Source organism: Mangifera indica, chromosome 5 (genome assembly GCF_011075055.1).
Source record: "Mangifera indica cultivar Alphonso chromosome 5, CATAS_Mindica_2.1, whole genome shotgun sequence".
Classification (NCBI taxonomy): domain Eukaryota; kingdom Viridiplantae; phylum Streptophyta; class Magnoliopsida; order Sapindales; family Anacardiaceae; genus Mangifera; species Mangifera indica.
In genome coordinates, this window is record NC_058141.1 from 1,484,458 (window position 1) to 1,507,556 (window position 23,099).

Genomic DNA, 23,099 nt, shown 5'->3' on the forward strand with positions numbered 1-23,099 from the left:
AAACTAAATTTATAAAACAATATGACAACAAATAGATGTTTTACTATGGTGGAAAGTAAATAAAAAAAAGTTTTCTTGTGCTTTCCATAATGTCACAAGATCTACTAACCTCTCTGGTGTTTATTATAACATCGAAATATGTTTTTAATGTAGGTGGATGCATATTTGATGATAGACAATTGAACTTACACCCTAACATGGTCTAGATGATCGTGTGTAAGAAAGATTGGGTGAAAGCTAACTTCAAATTATAGATTTTGGTGGGTGGTTGAATATATATTTGAAGAATTCAAAAATCTGAACATTAAGGATAAGTAGATTATATATATATTGAACTTATATTTGTAACTATACCTTATGTAAATGAATTGATTTGCAATATCTTCAAATTTTTTTCATCATATGACCATAATATTCCTCCACCACAAGTGAAGGATTATCAATAAAATTTTTGAGATATTGTCTTTGGTTTTAGTAACTGCAAAATGAGTTTTATTCAATTTTATATAATAATAAAAATTAAAAAAATAAATTATATTATTTAAATAATAGGCAATCCTGCCAGAAGGCCTGTTAAGGGTTCGATACGGTGTGACCCTATATATATAGGGTCACGCCGAGGGCCTTCACATTTATGTGAGCCGACCTGATATGAAAGGCCCATTACTATGTAAGCTTTAGCCCAACACAATCCATAGACATGGTGGGCTAGGCTGAAGTCGGCACGATCCACTATCATGTCTAATACATAAAGTATTACTTAATTATAATAGTAATTAAGTTTATAAAAGGAAAATGGATGTATGTATAATAAGGTACATTCATTGTTGAGACGTATTTGGCTAAGTGTAGTCCAGGCTAAGTATAGGCCAAAATTACATTGTGCTTACAAGGACCACTGGAATTAATTGTGAGGAAAAATAAAATTAACTTAAAGAGAATGAATATAAATTGAAATGGGATTAATTATATAATAATATTTTTTTGTACAAATAGTGTAATTAAAGAATATAAACAAATTGAGTGTTTATTATGTGATTAAATAATTTTAAATTAAAGATAAATTAATACTCAATCACATAATAACATATTAATTTATTTATATCCATCAGTATTCATCGTTTGTACATATACTACTACTCAATATTTTGAAACCTGAATTGGGTTTTGACATAGTAAAAGAATTGGTTTAAGTTAATTAACGATCAGATTGGTTGATCAATGATCAAACCGATTTAATGTTTGGATGAATATTAAAAATATTGAAAATAATTATATCAATAAATATTAACAAGGGGTAAACTGACTGGTCTAGTTTTTAAAAGCACTATTAACTATGGGTGGAGTGGAGATGAGTTAAAGATAATGTATGTTTGACTTAATCCCTAAATTTAAAATTTGAAATTTGATTCAAACTCATAACTTATTGATAAAACAATATCATTTGACATAATAATGGACAAATAACATTGTTTTAACAATTGTTTGATATGACTTGAATTGAGTTACGAGTCAAACTCGAACCAAATCAAACCATCCTCGACTCATAAGTTAAACCAAGTCAAATTCCCTCTAACTCTTGTTTAACTTGATTTTGGAAATGAACTAACCTTTTAGCTTAAATCTGAGTCAAAATTGATCTAAATAAATTTGAGTTGACTCGGCTTTTGAAACCAAACTAACTCGGTTAGGTTTTAGCTCCACTCTTAACTATTAAAGGATGAAATAAACGTGGGGTAAGAGCTAAATTTCAATATGTTAGAATCTTCAAAAACGAGCATGTGAAAATGAAGGAGCCTTGGTGAGTTTGTCTCAATGCAGAAACCCCCATCCCTTTCTATAGAGGCATGTTGGTCTTTAGTGCTTCAATGCATAATCTCTTCGTTGATCTATCAATTAATCAATTAATTTTAGGGTTTAGAAGATTACTTTCAATAATTAATAGTAGGGTTAAAGAGGGTTTAGGGTTTCAATGTATTTTTGAATTTGTAGTATATATGTTTCCTTCGGGCAATAGGAGAATTTCAAAGTAAAAGAGTAATAATATGTGTACATATTTTTAAGTATATAAATGATGTATTACCATGTGATTAAGTTTACTTTATCTTTGATTTAAAATCATCCAATCATATGAACAAACATCACGTATTTACTTATTCGTGTACTTAAATGTATATATACATAGTCTTACTGAAAGTGAGAAAGGTTTTGGTTGATGGGAATATTGTCAAAATCTTGTTTATTAGTATCTTACAATACACTAGACGTATCATACAATACTGATGAAAAATACATATCATAATATGTATCAAAACTGATAAAATATGTGAAAAATGTATTATACAATATAATATATATCACTCATATGAATCGATATATTTTTTTAAAAAAATAATGATGTTGCAAGAGTGTATCCAAAAAATTTTAGAATTTGAGACTATTCATAATACTTTCCAAGATGATAATTATTATTATTATATTTGTAGGTCATATCTTATAATATATTATGTAATATATGATATAAAAAATTTTGACTAGCGTACTGTTGACATGATGAGATTCAACTTCCCAAATCTAAAATTGGGGAAATTAATTAAAATAAGTAGTAAATTTGTTGCGTAAACCTTTTTCGATAGGAATTCTTAACTTTTACCTTTTTAAGCAAATCATATTTTTCATTCCAAAAATATCTCTCATATTATATCTCAGTATTTACAATAGCTTTCACAGCAGCTTTCGCAAATTAATCTCTTATATTTCAGAAAATACGTATTAAGCTTAATTTTTTTGTAATGAATAAGATTAATTTTTTATATAATAATTTATTTTTATATACTTTTATACAATTACAAAATGATGGATATACCGGGTGTTTTTTCAAAATGGTACGTTTTTCCAAGTAAGTGCGAAAATGTACGAAATGGTACGTGAAAGGGTGTGGGTGCGTAGAACGGTGCGACAATTTGGAAAAGGTGTGTGAAAGGGTACGAGAAAAGGTATAGATGCGTGAAAGGATGCGACAATTTGAAAATGGTGCGTGAAAGGGTGCGGGTGCGGGTGCGTGAAAGGGTTCGACAATTTGGAAATGGTGCGTGAAGGGGTGCGGGAAGGAGTGCGTGTGCATGAAAGGGTGCATGAAAGGATGTGGATACATGGAAGGGTGCAAGAATTTGGAAATGGTGCGTGAAAGGGTATGGGTGCATAGAATATATATATATATATATATAAAGAGCTGTAGGAAATGCAAAAGGACACCCTTTTATATATAAATAAAAGGGTGCGTAGAAGGGTGCGGGAAATGCAAAGGGACCCATACCCCTTTATATATAATATATAATATTATATATTATTATTATTATGCACCCCTCTATATTTTCACGCACCCTTTCACATTTTCACGCATCTCTTCACAATTTCACACACCCCTTTACACTTTAACGCACCCTTCCACAGTTTTACGCACTCTTTTACACTTTCACGCACCCCTTCACAGTTTCAGGCACCTCTTCATAGTTTTACGCACCCCTTTATACTTTCACGCACCCCTTTAGTGTTGCTGCACCCTTTCATGCACCCCTTCAGGTTATGACGCACCCTTTTACACACCCCTTCAGAGGCTGACGCACCCCTTTCAGAAGCTGACACACCCTTTTAAGGTCCTTTTAAGATTTCACAAACCCCTTAAAAGAATGACGCACCCCTTTACGATTTCACACACCCCTTTCATATTTTCACGTACCCTTTCAGATTTTCACGCATTCCTTCGCATTTTCATACACCCTTTTACACTTTCTCACATTTTTGCACCTGTTCAAAAAAACGCACCGTTTTATGTTCATCATTTTATAAATGTATAAAGATATATAAATATCAATTATTATATCCTAAATTAACCTATTTTTCATCTGTAAATTTTATTCATTATAGAAAAATTAAGTTTAATCTGTATACTCTGAAATATAAAAGTTTAATCTATGAAAACTGTTGTAAATAAAAAGAAATAGGATGAAGGATATTTTTGAATAAAAATATAATTTGCTCAAAAGATAAAAGTTGATAAATCTTACCGAAAAATGTTTAAGCGGCAAATTCAGTGTCTGGTTTAATTAATTTCCCTTGAAATTGATTTCAAACAAGTTTTGAATCAATATGAGTTGTAATTTTTTTTTTTTTATTGTTTGTCACAGGGGACTTCAATTGAATTGAATGTTGAAATGAATTTATTTTTTAGACAGTTGAAATTGTTGACCTCCCCACTACCCTCCCTACATTAGGGTTAGGATTATGGGCACATCAAACGCCAAAAGCAAAAGCAAAAGTAAAAAGCTGCTTTTGACTGCAGCTAAGCTATCCATGTGTGTAATCTCCTCTTTCCTTTCACTTTTCTCATTCATTCTTCTCACTCACTCAGCTAAGTTTTACCAGAAAGCTGAAGGAGGGCCCTCAAAAGTGCTTCTACATAAGCAAAACTACAAAACCTACAAAGCAAATTAGAAAGACACATTGGTTTTTTTCCAACATCTTTCACTCTCACCTTTTTTCTTTTTTGAACTTTAATTTTGTTCCCTGATCTCTTTACCTAAAAGTATTAACAAGCTGAATTCTTATAGATATTACAATTACAAAGTAAAAAGATAAATGTAAATATAAATTTGTAAACTAACAAAGAAAACCCACTAACCAATTAAATTTAATATTCAAATTTGGCATAAAGTAGAAAAATATTGTTTGTAAAATTCTTAAGGTACAAACCTGTCATTCGGAGAAAAAAAGGGGTGAGGACTAGTCGTTCTACCAAGTTTATAAAAATATGTCTTTGTATTAATAAGTTGAATTCTTATAGATATTACAATGCCAAAGCAAAACGATAGTCACAAATAATTGATATTAATTATATAACATAATTATAAAAACTAACAAAAATACGCTTTAACTAGTTAAATTTAACATTCAAACTAGACAAAAAGTGGGAAAATATTGTTTTTAAAATTCAAAGATGAAAAAAAAAAAGGTGAGAAATAGTCGTTCTGCTAAATTTACGAAAATATGTCTTTGTATTAATAAGTTGAACTTCTAATTTTCTATAGACATTATAAATCCAAAGCAAATAAGAAACACAAATAATTAGTATTAATTATACAATAAAATCATATAAACTAGTGAAAATACTTTTTTATCGGTTAGAATTATCTTCTAAAATAGTGAGAAAATATCATTTTTAAAATTCAAAGGTAGGAACATGTCATTCAGATAGAAAAACAGATGAGAAATAGTGGTTTTGCCAAGTTTACAAAAATACGTCTTTGTATTGACAAGTTGAATTTCTATAAATATTACAAATTGAAAGCAAAACAGCAAACTCAAATAATTGCTAGATCTAAGGACAGTCAAAGGCCAACACTAATAACAAAAGCAAAAAACAAAAACCGTCTTCCCTTAATTTCAATAATCCTTTCCTCTGTCGCTTAGTAATGGCAAAGATTCATGAATTTTGAAGAAAATCAACCCTCCTTTGCATCCATATTGAGGGCTTAAGAGAAATTAAATAATATTTAATCATAATTAATTATTTAATTTTCCCTTTTCCCTCTTAATTGTCTCCTTGTTGCTTTCTTCCTCTAAAAAGTAAACTCTTGAAAATTGGACACAATTTTGGCTTCTAATGGGCGGCATCATCCTCATATCAAGGCTTTAATTTATTAGTCTAATCCATTATCATTATAATTAAGCTCCAATTACTTTGGAGCTTAATTAATTCTTCATTCTTGCATTTTCCAGGAAAATCTTCATGTGGTTTCAACATAGCCCGGTTGATTTTCTAGCCAGCCAATCAATGCTTTCTCCAAGCCATGAAAATGCCCTTCTTATCCTTCCTCTCCTCTTCGAATTCAAATTCTACCTTCTATTACGAAAAATTTATTTTACAACCCCAAAATGATGTAGTAGACTAGAGTAATTGGTAATGCTATCAACATCCCGAATATAACCCTGCAAAATTGTAATATATAGTTTTAAAATCAACAAACTAATAAAAAAAAAAAATCTATTTGATCACATAATAATATCTTAGCATTTATCAATGTTGCAATCAAATTGAACTCAATATTATTTGACTCCAGTTTGACTATTTGCATTTAGGCAAAATTTTTGCTTAAGCTTAATATAGGAATGACAATTCAAGTTTAGCTGATAGATCACAATTAAACCTCATAAATTATATATTTGTAAATTAAGTTATATATTCAAATATTTTAAACTTTTAGAAAATTATTGATATTATATATGAGTCAAGCTAATAACTCACTGAACTAAATAACAAGAAGCTCAATCTCGATTTTGAATCGACAATAATTGAACCGAAACACAAGTAACTCAACGCATTTATAAATCTAATTTATACCAATTGATAGTGTATCAAATATTATTGATAATGATTAAAGAATTTTCACTTACGCGGTACTAAGAATTGTCGGATGCACATTGTACTCTTTTGCGAACACAAATGGGACAATCCCTTGAGGCAATGCAGCCTGTTGAAAATAAGGGTTGTTAAATAATGGACAGAATCATAATGAAAACAAAGTTTTAGATGAAGTACATGGTGAAATTTTACCTGAACGATTGCAATGTGAAGGAGGGTACCGCGGAGGCCAATGGCAATGGAAGCGGCAGCCATGACAGCTGGACCGGTGAGAAACCTAACGGCCATGGCAAATGTTGCAATCGAGTTGCCGCAAGCGATGATTTTAGGTTGGAGAGCCATGAACAGACCTGTCACCAAAACAATAAAAATTAGAAAAAAAAATTGTTTTGATTTTAATTTCAATTTCAATTTTTAACTACCCTGTGTTTATATGGACCATTTTGGCATCTCTCACAACCGATGCCACCCAACGCTGGGCCGCTAAACGACGTCGCTCATTAGCTAACCTGACCCACATGTCGGGTGGTCAACATTAACCTTTTGTGACCGAACCCAATTGATAAAACTTTTTGTGATAATAAAAAGCTGACCAAATTCAATGGCTGTGCCTGTGAGTTGTGCCATCAAACTACTTTGCCCTACCACGCTCCATGCTCCAGTTGGGTGGCCGGAAAAACTTGGAATATGGGCTGATTTAAGTTTAATTCGAATCCTATATGGTTTGAGTTTGAAATCATTCAAATCGAGCAACAATATTGTAGAAAACCATCGACAGGATTAATAATATTACTAGAGAGAAATTCATATTGAATTCAAGCTAAGCTACATAACATAAAAAAGTGTTATATGAAATGTAAAATTGCAATCTTTATAGAGTTCCAAGATTCTTTGTGTTATTCTAAGTTAGTATAATTTTTTGGATAAAGTTAGATTTAAATCGAACATAATATGAACTTAAGCTAACTTGAATTCGGTTTAAATCTTAAATGATTAGATTGAAATCGAATTTTTTCGAACTAGTTGAAAATGTCATTGTAAATCGTCATTAGGGTAAATAGTATCACTAAAAGGAGATTGAAGTAGCACTTGAACAGAGTTACCAAATTGAAACTCTAACTTAAATTTGGCTCGAACCGAGCCAAACATCAATCCAAGTCCAACCCTAATCCTGTGTACCATTTGAAGAAACGGAGCCCGCCCAGTGGGGAAATGAGGCTTGAAGGAGAATGTTTGGGAAGTAAGAAAACAGATTTACAGTAATAGAAAATCACTCACCTAAGCTGAACATGGCCATTCCGAGACCGGCATCCGACAGAATTGAGATTGACTTCTCTATTATTTTCGGCATTGACACATGCCACCTGCAACAGAGTCAACAACAGATTTCAATCGATGCTAACAGTTGAATTATGTTTCAATTTTTGTTTTTCCATCCTTACCTGAAAGCAACCAGAGACCACACCAATCCAATTAGACTGGAGTATGTGTTGGGATTACGGATAAGTTTGCGCCAAACCATGATCAAGATCAAACGGGTCATAACACTCGCCGGAGGCATCATTTTTCCGGCACTGGAATCCGCAGCTCCGGCAGCAGCTTTTGGGTGCAACTCAGCTGTTGAACTAGACCCCAGTTTGTTAAATCCTGTGCCTGCTTGTCCTTCTTTCTCCCTCTCTTCTTCTCCTGCAAAGCTGAAATCTCCCCCACCGAAATCCCCAGTTTGCGGAGTAGCTTCAGTGAAAAAAATTATAATTTTTTTTAAATTTTGATTAATAATTTAATCTGATTACTGTTGAAACAATAATGTTTGTATTTTTTTTTTTTTAATTTTTACCTTTGTGTTCACCATTCTGAGGGTGGTCTGTGACCAACATCCTGATCTCTTTAGCTCCTTGATCGGAGCGGCCAGACTGTTCCGACGCTCCGAAATCCGTTCCACCGAAAACATGCAACCCGCCGGCGCCTTCAGAGACGGGGGAGGCGCTGGAGCTCCACACAAACATGTGAAGCTCTTTAGCGTCATGGTTTGTTTTACTGTTCAAATTCACTTGCTGCTGTTGCTGCTGATTCTGATTCTGATTCTGCACATTTTTTGCAGCTTTAGAAATGGTGTTCGAGAACTCAGGATTCGGAGCCGGGTATGAAGTGGGTACAGTTTGAGCAGGATAAAATCCGAATCTCGGAGAAGAAATTGTTTGTCCAGAATTTTCTTCAAAATTTGAAGGTCTTGGAGTGGGTCCTCTGGAGGATTGCACAGAGTATAAATCCGCCGGGCCAAAATTTGAAAGTCTTCCGCCTGGAAATCCTTGGACGCCCATCATGTTGTAAAAATCGGCATGGTTAAAATTGGAGCCTCTCGGAGTCGGGTTTCTCGACGAACTCAAGCTGTAAATTTCGGCTCCAGTGAGATTTGAAGGCCGAGGAGTCAATGCCGGAAGTGAACAGGGCCCTAAAGATCTTCTAGAAGCATTCGATTTTCTCACTGTAACATGAAGCCTTCCGTCGTCGCCAATTTCAGCATCAGTCTCTAGGAAATCCCTCCCGTCGAGTGAGACCACATCGGAGTCCACTTTGAACGAGACAATCGACGCGGCGGTCTCCGGAAACTGCTCCGTGATCAGCATCTTGGCGCCGCGGTACTCGAAGAGAAACAGCAGGAGAGTGTACCAGATAATGCACTGTAACACCACGATTTGCACCATGAGACTGCCGGAGTAGTCGCCGTACATGGCGATGAGTAGAGGAATCCCCATAACCAGAGTGTTTGGCAAAGTCGAAAGAGAAAAAATCGTAATCATCCAATCAAGACTGCCGTTTTTAGTGAAATTAGTCCAAATCCCTAGCACGAACAGCATGATGATTTTTTGCAACGTGTCGGCGGCGATGAAACGGAAGTTCATGGCGTAAGGATTGTTAGTAGAGATGAAATGGAAGGACAGAAGAGGGACGGCGAAGATGGCGACGAAACGGTTGATGCCGGAACATTGGTCAGGCGAAAAAATCTTCCACCAGCGGACGGAACCGTAGGCCAAAATCATGGCGACGTAGAGGGGAATCACGGCCGTCAAGACGGTGTAAAGATCGTGCCAGGTGATCATTTTTTCACAGGATTTTGTTGCAGAAAATGGAAGATCTGTTGCTGGTTATGAAGAGAAGGAAATGAATAGCATTGAGAAAAGGGAGGATGGCAAAATGGGAAGTGGAAAAGAAACCGTTATATAACGAACTGCTCTGCAGAGCTCAGAAGGGGAGCTGAAACTTGAAGGCTATAAAGAGAAAGAGATTTTTTTTTTTTTTTACGAGAAGTGAAAGTTCAGGAAAATTTATAGACGGGAAGGGAGAGAGGGAGATTGTACTCTAAATGAGCCAGGATTCGGGCCCAGGCCCAATTATAAAGTAACCGCCTGACATGGTTGACTTAACCAGAGGAGTGGATTGAGGGTGTAGTACAGGTGGCATTGTTGGTGACGTGGGAAGTCTTTAGGTGTGAGGAAGAAATAATCCGACCCGAAACCAGGCCCGTTTTGTTGAATTTTGAGAGACTTTTTGTTTTGGAAAAACAAAATAATAGATACTGGTTTTCAAAGTTGGCTTGAGTAGTCAAAATGTGGCATCCAACCATTGAGCTAGAAATTAGTTAAATTTGGATTTTATAGTGTAATAGTTATAAAATCGATGATGATATTTTTAATATCATCGATTCAAAATCTTGAATGAAAATTTTAAATTAAATAAAAATATTTGAATAATATTTTTAATTTAAAATGAATACATAAATATTATAAATTCATAAGTTTTCTTTATTTGATTAACGATTAGAATTAGGGAATGAAAGTTTTAGTCTAATTGTTGACCACGTAAATTAATTTCAAATTAAAAAAAGATAGAACAGTTATAATTTCATGACAAAAATATCTACTTTACAGGAATCGATTCATGTAATGTCACTGCCCAAAAATAGTATTGTTGATAACAATTGTTTGAATCATCTCCAACATTTTTTGTCTTCGCATTTGGACAAGCCCTACATGACATTTTATATATATATATATATATATATATATATATATATATATATATAAAGAATTGGCCGAGAAATTTTGTGTTATCCATGATAATCTTTTTAGTACACAAATTAGACTTAAAACTTTCTAATTGTAAGGTGTTTATAATAGAATATTTTGTCGATCTTTTATCATTTTTATTTTATTTTATGAGAAATCAGAATTTTCACAAATAACAAATATATTCGTTTCTTTGATTTTTATGTAATTATTGTTTTATGGATCAATCTGTTCGAAATATATATTTGTTTTGACATGCATGATAATTAATAACGTATAATTGATTGAATAAATAAGTTTGAATGCAATGTTTATCTAGCTCAAATGAATCCAATCTACTTTTCTTTGAAATTTATCCACAAAAAGTTGCTCTAATTTTCCATTTTTTAGTAATTCTTTCATGCAAATAATTCACTTTTCAACTCTTATCTTATTCATATGATAGAGACTAAGGGATAATTAAATCTGAAGTTGAAGGAGGCAATCATGAGTTCAGACAATCTATTCATATGTGTAGTTCAAACAATCTATGCATGCTTATTATATACTTCTATTATAAAAAAAAAGGAGTATAAACAGGGAGAAAGCAACCCAGGGATTTTGTTCTGAATCAACAAAGTAAATAGACACGTAATAAAAGGAAAATACGTATGATTTATCTTAATTCACCTAAAACTAGACTACATCTATTAGAATTAGTACTATTTAATATATTTTCATCTCTTTCATTATAATAAAGGTATTTATTATATAACCGATATTACACTTATAAAAAAATCATATGTTTATATATATTGGGATTATCATCCCTAAACCAAACTCTATTAAGAGTTTTATTACTAAACCAAATTTTATTAGGATTTTTATTTCTTACGAATATTTTAAAATGGTTCTCCATTAAATAAACTCAAACTGGGGGTAGTGATAGACTCGAAGGGGGTCGATGAGAGTTAGTTGATCATTTTTTACTATGAAAAATTAGTAGTTTAATATATTAAAAATATCAAAATAACACCTAAAAATATACATTGATCATTTTTAAATTTCATTATTTATTAATTGACCTTTTATATTTTTACTTTTATTTAATTTTGACCCCCTTATATTATATTTTTGGGTTTGACACTGATTACATGAAACATCTAATAATGGATAACACCCTATTTGTTGCATGATAAAGAATGAGTAATGGATAGTTAAATAATGTTTACAAGTTCAAAACCCTAACTCGTATAATATAACACCGTATAAACAAAATAGCTGTCGATTCCAACATAATTTGTATAATATTATTTTTTAAAGTTTGGGAGATTTTAGGTGAGTCAATGAGAGTTAGCTGATCCCTTTTGGGTATGAAAAATTAGTAGCTTAACATATTAAAAATATCAAAACAACACCTAAAAATATACATTGATCATTCTTAAACACTAACTTGTATAATATAACACCGTATAAACAAAATAGCCGTGAATTCCAACATAATTTGTATAATATTATTTTTTAAAGTTGGGGAGATTTTAAGCAAGTTAATATCGACCTTGTAGACAATTATAAATTATGTTGCATATGAGAAAAATCTTATCTCAAAGTTATCAAACATATCACTTTACTATTTATATGTGCTACTCATCTTTGTCGTAGACAGATCGATCCAAGAAAAATAATTTACTACATAATTAAGCAAAGAGAACATTTTAAAAAGAAAGTATATTCATTTAAGAAAAATAACTTTTTCTAGACAATGAAGTGAAAAAATTTCTTTTCTACATGTTTTATATTCCTATATTTCAATGTTAAAACTATGTTTTCATTATCTAAATCAAGTAAAATATTAAAATAAGATGTTGCGGATACAATATTTATCATAGTTTTATTTTTAGACGTTAAAACTTAAAACACGTTTAAAACACATTAGGAATTGACAAGTTATTAAACTAATTTTTATTATAATTTCTAAATAATGTGAAATATTCTTATATCTATTATTTTTCATATGTTTTATCGATGTAAATTTTTTCTTTATTTTCGATCATTAAAATTTGAACGGTCAAACTAAAACATATTAAAAGTTTAAAACTTATGTCATTATTTCAAATCAAAAGAGTTAAGTTGATATACTCAACTCTATATTATTAATAAACATCTTATTTCCTATGTGTTTGATAATTTAATTTTGTAGTTCATCTAAGTTAACTTAAACTTAAATGTTTGAATCAAATTGAACATAGTTTGTTTACGGAAATAAGTTCAATCCTTAATCCAAACTAAACTCATACGATTTAAACTCAAGGAATTCATATGAATCCGACCCTAATAATACCTAGATGATTGTGATAATTAAGAATATAAGAAACCCTAAATAGGAAAAGAAACAAAGAGAGTGACATAGTTGGATTGGATTATTTACTCTAACTAATCCTAATAAAACCAAAAATTAAGAGTAAATTAAACCCTTTTGAGCCAATGAATAATTAATAGGATTTCAATAATCGTATTAAGAGAAATAATCTTATCAGCAAAATTATATGTAAATATTTTTTAGTATATAATTAGATACATAAATAATGTATCATCATATGATTGAATGATTTTGAATTAAAAATAAAATAATATTCAATCACATGATAATATATTATCTACTTATCTAATTATCTATTTAAAAACAAAAAATATATACATATAATATTACTCTGATCCTATTGAAAAATGAAAAGGCATTAAGTTATAAGCATCAATCACATTCAAATACCTAATATCATTTTACTCAAAAAAAGGTAACAACTTCCAAGACTTTTCAAGGATGGCCACCATTAATAAAATTCTTTCCCAATTGAAGATTTTTATATTGATTTAGACTCGATGAAGCAATCCCAAGGAATCTAATCTAATAAATCATTAATAATTTCAACTCTCTTGCTTTTTTCAACACCATTACAATGATGTGGTTCCACCTAAAAGAAGAGTTGTTAAGAGGTTAATTGATTAAATTTACTAAACTAATTAATATTGTTCTTAATTCCATTTTTAATATGATCACACTTGATTAATTTTATCTAATTATACACCAATGTTTTTTTCAATTTGAATCGAACATAACCTAGTTTAAAGGATTTATCTAAGTCTTAATTAATTTGACTGATATTCAAACCGAAGAATTGTCAAATAAATATTAAAATAATATTCAACTAAACAGTATAGTGGTCTTGGTCTTGTGGTACATGATATATATCATTTACCCAATGGACTTGATTTGAGTTCTAATAATAACAAATTTTTTTACTCTTTCACTTAGCGAATTTTAAAACTAATGAGATAAAAATTAAAATAATATATAATCAAACAGTAGTGCAGGTCACTCAATTCAACGTTGGGTTAATTTGGTCAAATGACAAATAGGCGTTTAAACATCAATTCTGATCAGACTAATCATTGAGTTCTGATTAAACCAATGAACACAAGACATCATTGTATTATTAAACTTTTAAAGGTAATGTTACCTTTGATATTGTTCGGTATTTTTCCACATGTATTGTTTACTTAAACATTTACTTTGACTCAATTAAAACGATGTCAAGCCGTTTATGACATGGTAGTTAAATTGTATCATATATTAACAATCAAATTTTCTATATCATATCTCAGATATTATATCGTATCGTAAGATAAGTATTTTTAAATTATACTAATAAAATAATAATAAGAAATTTTTAATTATTATATCATCATCTTGAAAAATATTACAAACACATGTGACACGATATAACACATTATTATATGTCACATTTGGTACTCACATATAATGATAAATCATTAAATACCTAATCAAATACTTAAAATTGAGCGTAAATAATTTTATTGATATAAAATTGCTATCATAAAAACACATGCACATGCAAAGCTTATGGAGGGTCACCACACACGTGCAAGTCTGTAAAATAGAGAATAACTTTGCAGAAACCCATGACCCTTAAAAAAAATACCCTTATCTTTTTTGCTCTTTTCCTCTTCAGATTCAATATTCTTTTCATTCTTTCTCGGGAACCAAACAAATCTTTCTCTTCTTATGCTAATCTCATATTCTCAGCCCATTTCTGGCTGCTTTGTTCCATCTTCCTACTGCCCAAACAAAACACATGAAGTGAGGAAACAAAATCATTTCAAAATATAGAGACAGGCATTATTATGTTTTAGCCAATTTTGTGTGTTTATGTGCCATGACATGGTCCCATAGACATATAAATTGATGTTTCGAACTATATGTGTGTCTAGGGTTGTAGTCAAATTAAACCGAATATTATTATATTCGAGTTTGAATTTGAGAGTTGCAATCTTTAGCTCAAGCTTGAAATAAAAATTATTGACTTGAACTTGACTCAAAAAAATATGTTGAAACGCATAATTTATATATTTATCATTTACATCTCTTCCCCTATTCAAAGTGTGACATTGGGTTGCATGTGTAGATCTTTAAAGCTTAGGAGGCTATCTAAAATTTTCAGTACTAAGTATTAATGTTTAGCAGGAGTAAAGTAAGTTTTATAGGGGATAAAGGTAATGTTTCGAGGATGTAAATACAATATTTTAAACTCTTAAGATTTTATTGATATTTAACTTATCATCCAAACCCTTGAGCTTAGGGTGGGTTGTGAACTGTCACTGAACTAAGAAATAACAAACTTAAGATCGATTCGAGCATGTGTTTAAATTGTTCGAGTTAGAGTCTAGCTTAACAATAATCGAATTGAACCCAACACAACACAAGCTCGGTTGTGAATAACTTGCAAGCCCAGGAAAATGTCACCATTATTATGGTTAGAAAGGAGATTATTGAGCTATGACAGATAGAAGGAAAAAGTGTTATAGTTAGTATGGTTGAAGTGAGTGGCTCAAAGTGGCTATTTTTTGGTGCTTTAAGTACATAATTAAAATTGGAGGGGTGACGTAGTCAGAACATTGGGCCTATCCCCACCACCACACTCCACCCCATACTCACCACCACACCATGCTTACATAGATGGACGATGGAGCCCTCTAACCCCATCACCACCTTTTCAAAATTCCAACTAAGGGAGGACTCAAACTGAGCCAACTCAATTCATATTGGCATTCTATATGATTGGAGCAAAAGTTTCAGTTCAATAATTCAATTCAAATCCTCCTCTAATGGTACTATTTATTCAACCAATAATACTGTTTATCTTGTTAACAACCTTTTAATGATATTTTTAATCAACTAATAATAACATATTCAAACTAAACTCAAGCAAACCCATGTTTAGATTCAAAGCTCGAATTCAACCTTAATTCCAACACATGCCCACTCAATAGAACACATAAAATTGTTCTTCTCACTCATTCTACCTAATTTACCTTAAAATCAATCACTCACATTAGTTATTATATGTAAGTTTTTTAGTTGCTAATTCAATGCAAATTAGTTCTTTTTCAACTGAATAAACTTCCCTTCTAATTATTTTCAATGATAATGTCAATAATTGATTTTTTAGCTTAAATTGTCGTTATTACTTAAACAAATACTTTTAGGTTGATTTAGGTCGATTGTTTTATCAATCACACTTATACCACTATATTTCTTTTTTCTTCTTTTTTTCTGTCGGCGGTTCTTTCTTCTTTGGAGTAGAATAGGGTATTGATTTCACACCCCACTTAATATTGATACTAAAAGTTTTCAAAAGTGTAAATCAAGAATCTAGATATATGATTTGTGGTGAGGGGGGTTTTCTTTAAGATGTTGACCAAACAATTTGGTAGGGTTTGTGTCCCAAAGATGCATGCATGAGTCAACATATACAAAGACAATCTTTATTGTCAAAAGTTTTGCTTGTTTATCCATTGAAAGTGAGTTAAGTTTGTATCACGAGTGGATTCGAACTGAGTTGGTTTGGTTCAAATCTATTGTTTAACTTGAATAAAATAAATTTGAATTGTAAATTTAGCTTGACTCATTTGTTTCTCTAGTGACATTGTTCACCCAACAGGTGATACTAGTCATTCCTCTAATGAAACTGTTACTAGATCGAATGAGCTTGAGCTAGCCTTTGGCTCGAATCCACCCTTATTTGTATCTTTATTGCTTTGATTTAAAAGATCCTAATTTATATTAGTAAATCTAATAACAATAATACTTCATGTATAAACAGTTAGGTATGTATTAATGGATATAAACAAACTAAGGGTATTTAAATTAAAGTTAAAATAAAGTATTACATCATCAAACACATGATAAGATATCAACTTGTTTATACATATTGATACTAGGGGAGGATTCAAGTTGAGCCATTCTTGAACTCTGGCCAACTCGAGTTTGATTGGGCTTGAAAAAGTTAAGTTTGAGCCTAGACTTAAACTTGACAATCTTTCCTTTAACCAGTTCAAGTTTGGCTTAGCTTGAGAGAAGTTTAGTCTAAGTTCAACTACAATATCAAATCAAAAGTTTAACTCAATACTATAATTGAGTCAAAATGATATCATTTATATGCATATTAATTAAAATAATATTATATTAGTTAATTTAAATTAAGTTTTCTCGGACTTATAAGCTTGGTAAGCTAAAAACCCTTAAATTCAAGTTCAACAATATATAACCTTTAAGTTCGAATTTGAACTCATTTTAGACTTATATAAACCTTATTAGCAAATCAGTTTAAACTAATTCAACTCAAACCTACCCTATTTAGTATCCATAGTTTATACATATAGTATTAATAATATAATTAATTTATAATTATTTAAAGAGGGTAATTTTAGAAGTAATAGTCCAAAGTTTCCCACGTCACACATAAGCTCAATCAACTTCAAATATGCAAAGTTTTTAAATCCCCATAAATTAAAAGACTATTTAAACTAGAAAAAGATATGCACATGTGAACTTGAACCCCACCAAACAACTACTCAATCCTATAAACAAGTATATGCTTTTGAGACCAAATTTTGCTCCTAATTTTTTGTGCCTTTTTAATAATAATAATAATTAAAATCAGCCCATTTGTTAAGCAAAGGCTCTTCCTCTTATAGGGCTTGATCAATGTTGTGTACCTAGGTAAACAAATTACTTGGCTCCATTTCTTGAATTTTCAAACTAATTATCAATCAACTACTATTAGAGTTGAAATCAAACTGGGCTAACTTAAATCTATGATCAACTATAACAAGCTAATTTTGAGTTAAAACTCTAATTTGATAGTTTTGTTTATTTATCTATTTGATAATACTATTAATTTAATTAATAACTCTCCAATGATTGATATTATACATTCATTCAAACAAGTTTAAACTAAGTTTTATGAATTTTTATTAAAATTTAGTATAGATCAAATTCATCGCTAAATAATTAAAGGGGTTAATTTCATCACCACTTGAGAGAGAGATGGATAAGCAATAAGCATCTTCATTGTTTAAAACTATCAAATGCCTCCTTAGAATAGTAAGATTTATCAAATAATTTTCAAAAAATGTTGGAACACTTGAGATATTTTTATTTTTATGATATGCTAATATTAGTCATGTATCATGAGTTATAAATTCAAAACTTTAGAACTCATTTCACAAAAAGATGCAAAAATATCTCAATTGTGCCCCAAACTACGTTCGGGATAATTTGTGAAAAAAACAAGAGAAAAGCTTTTTAAAAACGGTTGAAATCGGTGATCACTTTGTTTACAAGGTGGTAAGTAATGTGGTTTAACTTATGAAAAATCGTTTTGGAATTTCATTTATAAATAGTAATCAGGTTTGTCTTAACATAAGAATCCTAATATGTTTTCTCTTAAAGATAAGAATTATAGTATATAAACATATTATTCACTTATATGAGTAATATTACAATTTATTAGTAAATACATTCACTGTAACGAGACATATGAAGAGATATTAAAATAATATTAACTTTACTAGATGTAACTCTAGTTATGATGAACCGGGATATTTCATACATTTTTTTTCTTTACTAATTATATGTATTTATTTATTTTATTGACTTCACACACTCTAATTCCTTTTTAAAATCCCGCCTTAACAAGAAACCAAACTATAATTAACTTAGCTTAATATAATTAATCTTATCTAAACGTGGACCAAGATCTTGATATTAATTCACATGCATAGAAATATGGACAGTTTAAACCACCAAAAATCTCGAGCTGTGATCAAGCTAACACTAAAAATATAAATAAAATAAAGTAAAGATTAGGTTATCTAAACAAGATTAATTGGTAATCACATTAAGATTAATTAAGCATTATTATGACCAATAAAATTGCATAGAATTACGATTTCGTGGTTGTGGGGTTGCTTGGTTGCTCGATCCTGTTGTTTATTGCCTTCAAAGCCAGCCATGTGGAAGAACATTCTTCGGAGATAATGCATGTCATTCTTGGTCCTTACAATTCTCATGCACGTTGCCTTCTTCGCTTGGCTTTTCTTTCTTTCTCCAAAAGAAGCCAGCTAAGATTTCCAATATTCAGCATTGTTTGCTTGCTTTTCTCTCGATCTCTCAATCTCATCGCTTTGGATTTACCTCTTTTTTTTTCGTTTTTGGTGTTTGAAGGGAAGATAATTTAATGGAGGCATGGAGACATGTTGAGCCTTTGTTATATTGTGAGTTGGAATTGAAAGTTTTGGGACAAAATTCTTGTGAGGAAGATGGGGTGGATTCAAGCTAAGATGAGTCAGTTCGAATAAGTTAAATTCAATTTGGAACTCTAACTCAACAACTTGACTTAAGTTTTATTTGCTTGTCTTTTTAACGGCATTGTTCAACTTTTCGACAATGTTATTCATTTTATTAATAATATTGCTCTTCTTATCAGCAACCTTCTAATGATGTTATATAACAACTCAAACAAACTTAAGCTTAAGTTGGATATTGGGATAAGTCAAATTCAATTCGATCTACTGTTGTGTTAAGTATGCTCAAGCTTAAGTACCAATCACCATGGTTTTTAAAAACTAGTTGGTCTGACTGGGTCAACAAAAAATATTTTTTTAATTCATTATTGAGACTTGAACTCAAAATCTGAATTATATCAAATTAAGTTTATTTTTATATTGAAATAATTTGAATTATACATTTAATGATTAATTGTACAAAATTATTTTAAATAATATTTTTAAATATTTAACCAATTTGATAATTGGTTAAATAGTTTAATCATCGATTGGATCAGACTGCCTCTTCATAGGGTTAATATTCAGTCTGATTTAAAAAACATAGCCAATCACATGATGTACATGACCCAAGTGAGTACCCAACACATGAAGTACACAAACCCATTTCCAATGCATGAAATTCAAGAACTTGATTTGGATACTTAGGTCCATTTCGACATAAAAGATTAACAGAGTCGTCGGGCAAGATCCAAGAAGCCTCTCCGGAACATGACCAAATAGTGTCCCCTCAACAATTGTCTGGTTCAGTTTGAGGTTTCTGAATCCTGCAACTTTTTCAGTTTATTTTAAATTTCCAATATCAACCAGGGTCTTTATACAATGTTGCTGTCCAATATCGGCACAGAATTTCGCTAGCAAAATCTGGACTGACCCCATTTCTAAGATTTGCTATCTTCTTTCCTGGTTTCATTTGGCAGCTGTACTGATTTTCCAGGGTGCTTGATGATCAGGAATTAGTTTTAGGTTGGTTTAGTTGGAGAGAACGTGACAGAAAACGTAGGAAAGTATAAAAAGAATTTGAGCTATATTATCCATTAAATTATGTCGTCTTAACTTCTGCAACGATATGAGTCTTTAGTTAAAAAAGGAGGAGGTCATTTTTCAAATCTAGAGCAATATTATGTGTAATTAATTCTGAATAAACATTCAAAGTCACATAATCGCATGATAATACATCATTTAAATATTCAATTAAATATTCAAAACTGAATATACGTAATTTTATTATTCTAACCATTACAGTTGCATTAACCATTACGGTTGCATTCAATCTAGGTCAAGCCTGACAGAATAATTAATGTCTAATTTTAAATCAGTTTAAATATAAAAGAGTTTGTTCAACTATTAAATATCAACAAATTGAGATTCGAACTTGACTCATTTTATGCAAATGGGAACAATCTTTAACTTAAACTTAACTTACTTAATTTCATCTTGAATTCAAGGTTAAACAATTTAGTCCAAATTCAATCCGACTTATCTCCGTTAATGTTAGGACACGGCAAAGTCTGAATATTTGAGGTGCAACTTAAAATTTTCTTACTAGGCCCGAATTTATGTGGGCATTTTAGTAAAGCCCAATTTAAAGACGAGAGTTTTTGTGCAACCAGTCTTGTATTTATGCATGAAACATTATTTTTGTCTATAAGACTGTTATTTCTAATTGATTACGCTGGTCTGATTTTGTAATTTTAAGGTTATAAATAGTGTATATTTGGAATTCTCTAAATTTTAAAATTATATTAATATTTGTAATTTTGTTTTGGAAATTGTAACTCTAAAGTTAGGGTAGTTATGTTCTCACCTTAGAATTAATGATGTAATTGAATTGAATAAAGTATTATCGGATTGAGTTTTGTTCAGAACGGTAATCGCAAATCTCGAACTCATAAGTTGTAGGCTCAAACTTAAGATAGTCAAGACAATCTCATATATTTTTTATATATATACACATTTTAACTTAAATTTAGGGTGAGATTTCATTTAAGCTACTCGAATTTGAATTGAATTAACCAAATTAAAATCAATTCACACATTCAAGTTTGAACTGATTTAGAGCAAACCCATATTAAAATTGTTTTAAGTTTCAGTTCTTCCATTTCAAACCAATCTTTAGCTGACCTTTCTTTTTTTCCCCTTAAATTCGAGCTAATTTCAAACAGATCTTGGTTAAGCTTGGCTGAATTGAATTCTATGCTACTCAAATCTCTCAGTCTTGTTTCAATTCAAACTATAATAGTTATGGGCTACCAACAAATGAGCCATCTCAACCTGACCCATTAGATAACCCATTATGGGTTGCCTCCAAATGGGCCATGTAAAGGTGGCACTTGGAAAAATTAAATATATATTTACTAATATTATATCAAATACAATATATATAGTATGATATATTGTATGTGTAAAATGATATATATTTTATCGTATATCAAAACTTTATACAATATAATGGGCATCCGTTAATACTTATGTATTAGTACATAAAACATTTATTTACTTTTAGATTTGATAATCCAAAATATATTTTTATAACTTAACAACTCATAAATATTCGTACCTAATATCTTTCTCACTATATTAATATTAACATTTTTCACTTTTTCGATTTTGTGATACTATTTTTAACAAATTCTAAAATACCATAAGCATATCATTCATATCACCAAGCAGTTTATATCTTTATATTATGTTTATTTTTATCACTTTTTAGTCTTTTACATTTTATTTAATGAATAATTATTAATTTAAATCCTTATGTGGTACTTATTTATTTATCTTTGTTTCCCAACTGACCAAAAAGGCAATCAAGTCAATTTGAGTTGATTATTGTTTAATTGAAGTTTGATTCGATTGCATTTAAAAAAGTTCTAATTCAAAAAATTGAAAAGTTATATGCTTAAGCTCGAGAAAGGAATTTGGTTTATAATTTATATATTTCTCAATTATCTTTATATTTAAAGTTAGTAAATAAAATTTAAAAATACGAATATAAGATTATGAACTTTTAGAATTTTTTTTATATTATATTCAAATTCATTGAGTTGTGAAATCATGAACTCTTCAAGTCAAACAATAATAAACTCGAACTTGACATAACAATAATTAAGTCAAACTCAACTCAAGACAAGCTGAGCCACAAGGAGCTCATTTTTTTTTTCTTTATGAATGTTGTAATATGCACTTATAATCAGTTAATTTTTTTTTATCAAAAATAATATATTATTATATGATTGAGTTTTATTTTATCTTTAATTGACTTATTATAATTAGTATCCAAATTGATACTTATTATAAGAAATATCATAAGTCAAAATTCAAACTTTAAATTTATCCCTTCCCTCAAGTTACATAATTTCATTATTTGTTATTGTTTAACAAACTTGAAAATTTTTCATGAACATTGAAGTTTTGTTTGCAAGTTATTTTTTTATATTGCAGTGAGGGTTAGATTTCAGCTAAGTCAACTTGACTTGATTGGATGTTCATCTTGATTGAAGTCAAATTAAAACTACAGGTTTAGTTCGATAATTTGACTTAAATTAATCTACTATTTGACAAAACTCTTTATTTTATTAATCAGAAAACTATTTATTTTGTTAACAATACTTTTTATCTTCCCATTGTACATCGATAGCATCTTCAACTAGCTTAAATAGCAAAAGGGTCATGTTCATATCCACTTGTTTGTAAAACAAGTCATATTTGGGTTGATCGTTTATCACCTAAACATAACTCATATATAAGTATCATGTCATCTTATATCAAAACAAGTTACACAAGTTTAACAGATTGTGTTATAACATGACACAACTAACTCATGAAACAAGCTAAAACAAGTTATATTGTGTTAACCCATTCATAAAACAAGTCGTATTCTGATTGTGTATTTTCAACATGAATATAATTCAAGTATTGCTCAAGTT

The 23,099-nt window shown here is 30.4% G+C and overlaps 1 protein-coding gene across 1 annotated transcript; it reads right to left on the reverse strand.

Moving 5' to 3' along the window:
- Positions 1-5,286: 5,286 nt before the first annotated feature.
- On the reverse strand, positions 5,287-9,711 carry LOC123215273 (auxin efflux carrier component 3-like). Its single transcript, XM_044635300.1, has 6 exons — positions 8,259-9,711; positions 7,864-8,155; positions 7,700-7,785; positions 6,614-6,771; positions 6,454-6,530; positions 5,287-5,988 (listed from the first exon to the last, which is right to left on the reverse strand). Exons 1-6 carry the CDS (start codon positions 9,520-9,522, stop codon positions 5,922-5,924), a joined length of 1,944 nt encoding a protein of 647 aa, XP_044491235.1. The 5' UTR covers positions 9,523-9,711; the 3' UTR covers positions 5,287-5,921.
- Between the last annotated feature and the right edge of the window lie 13,388 nt (positions 9,712-23,099).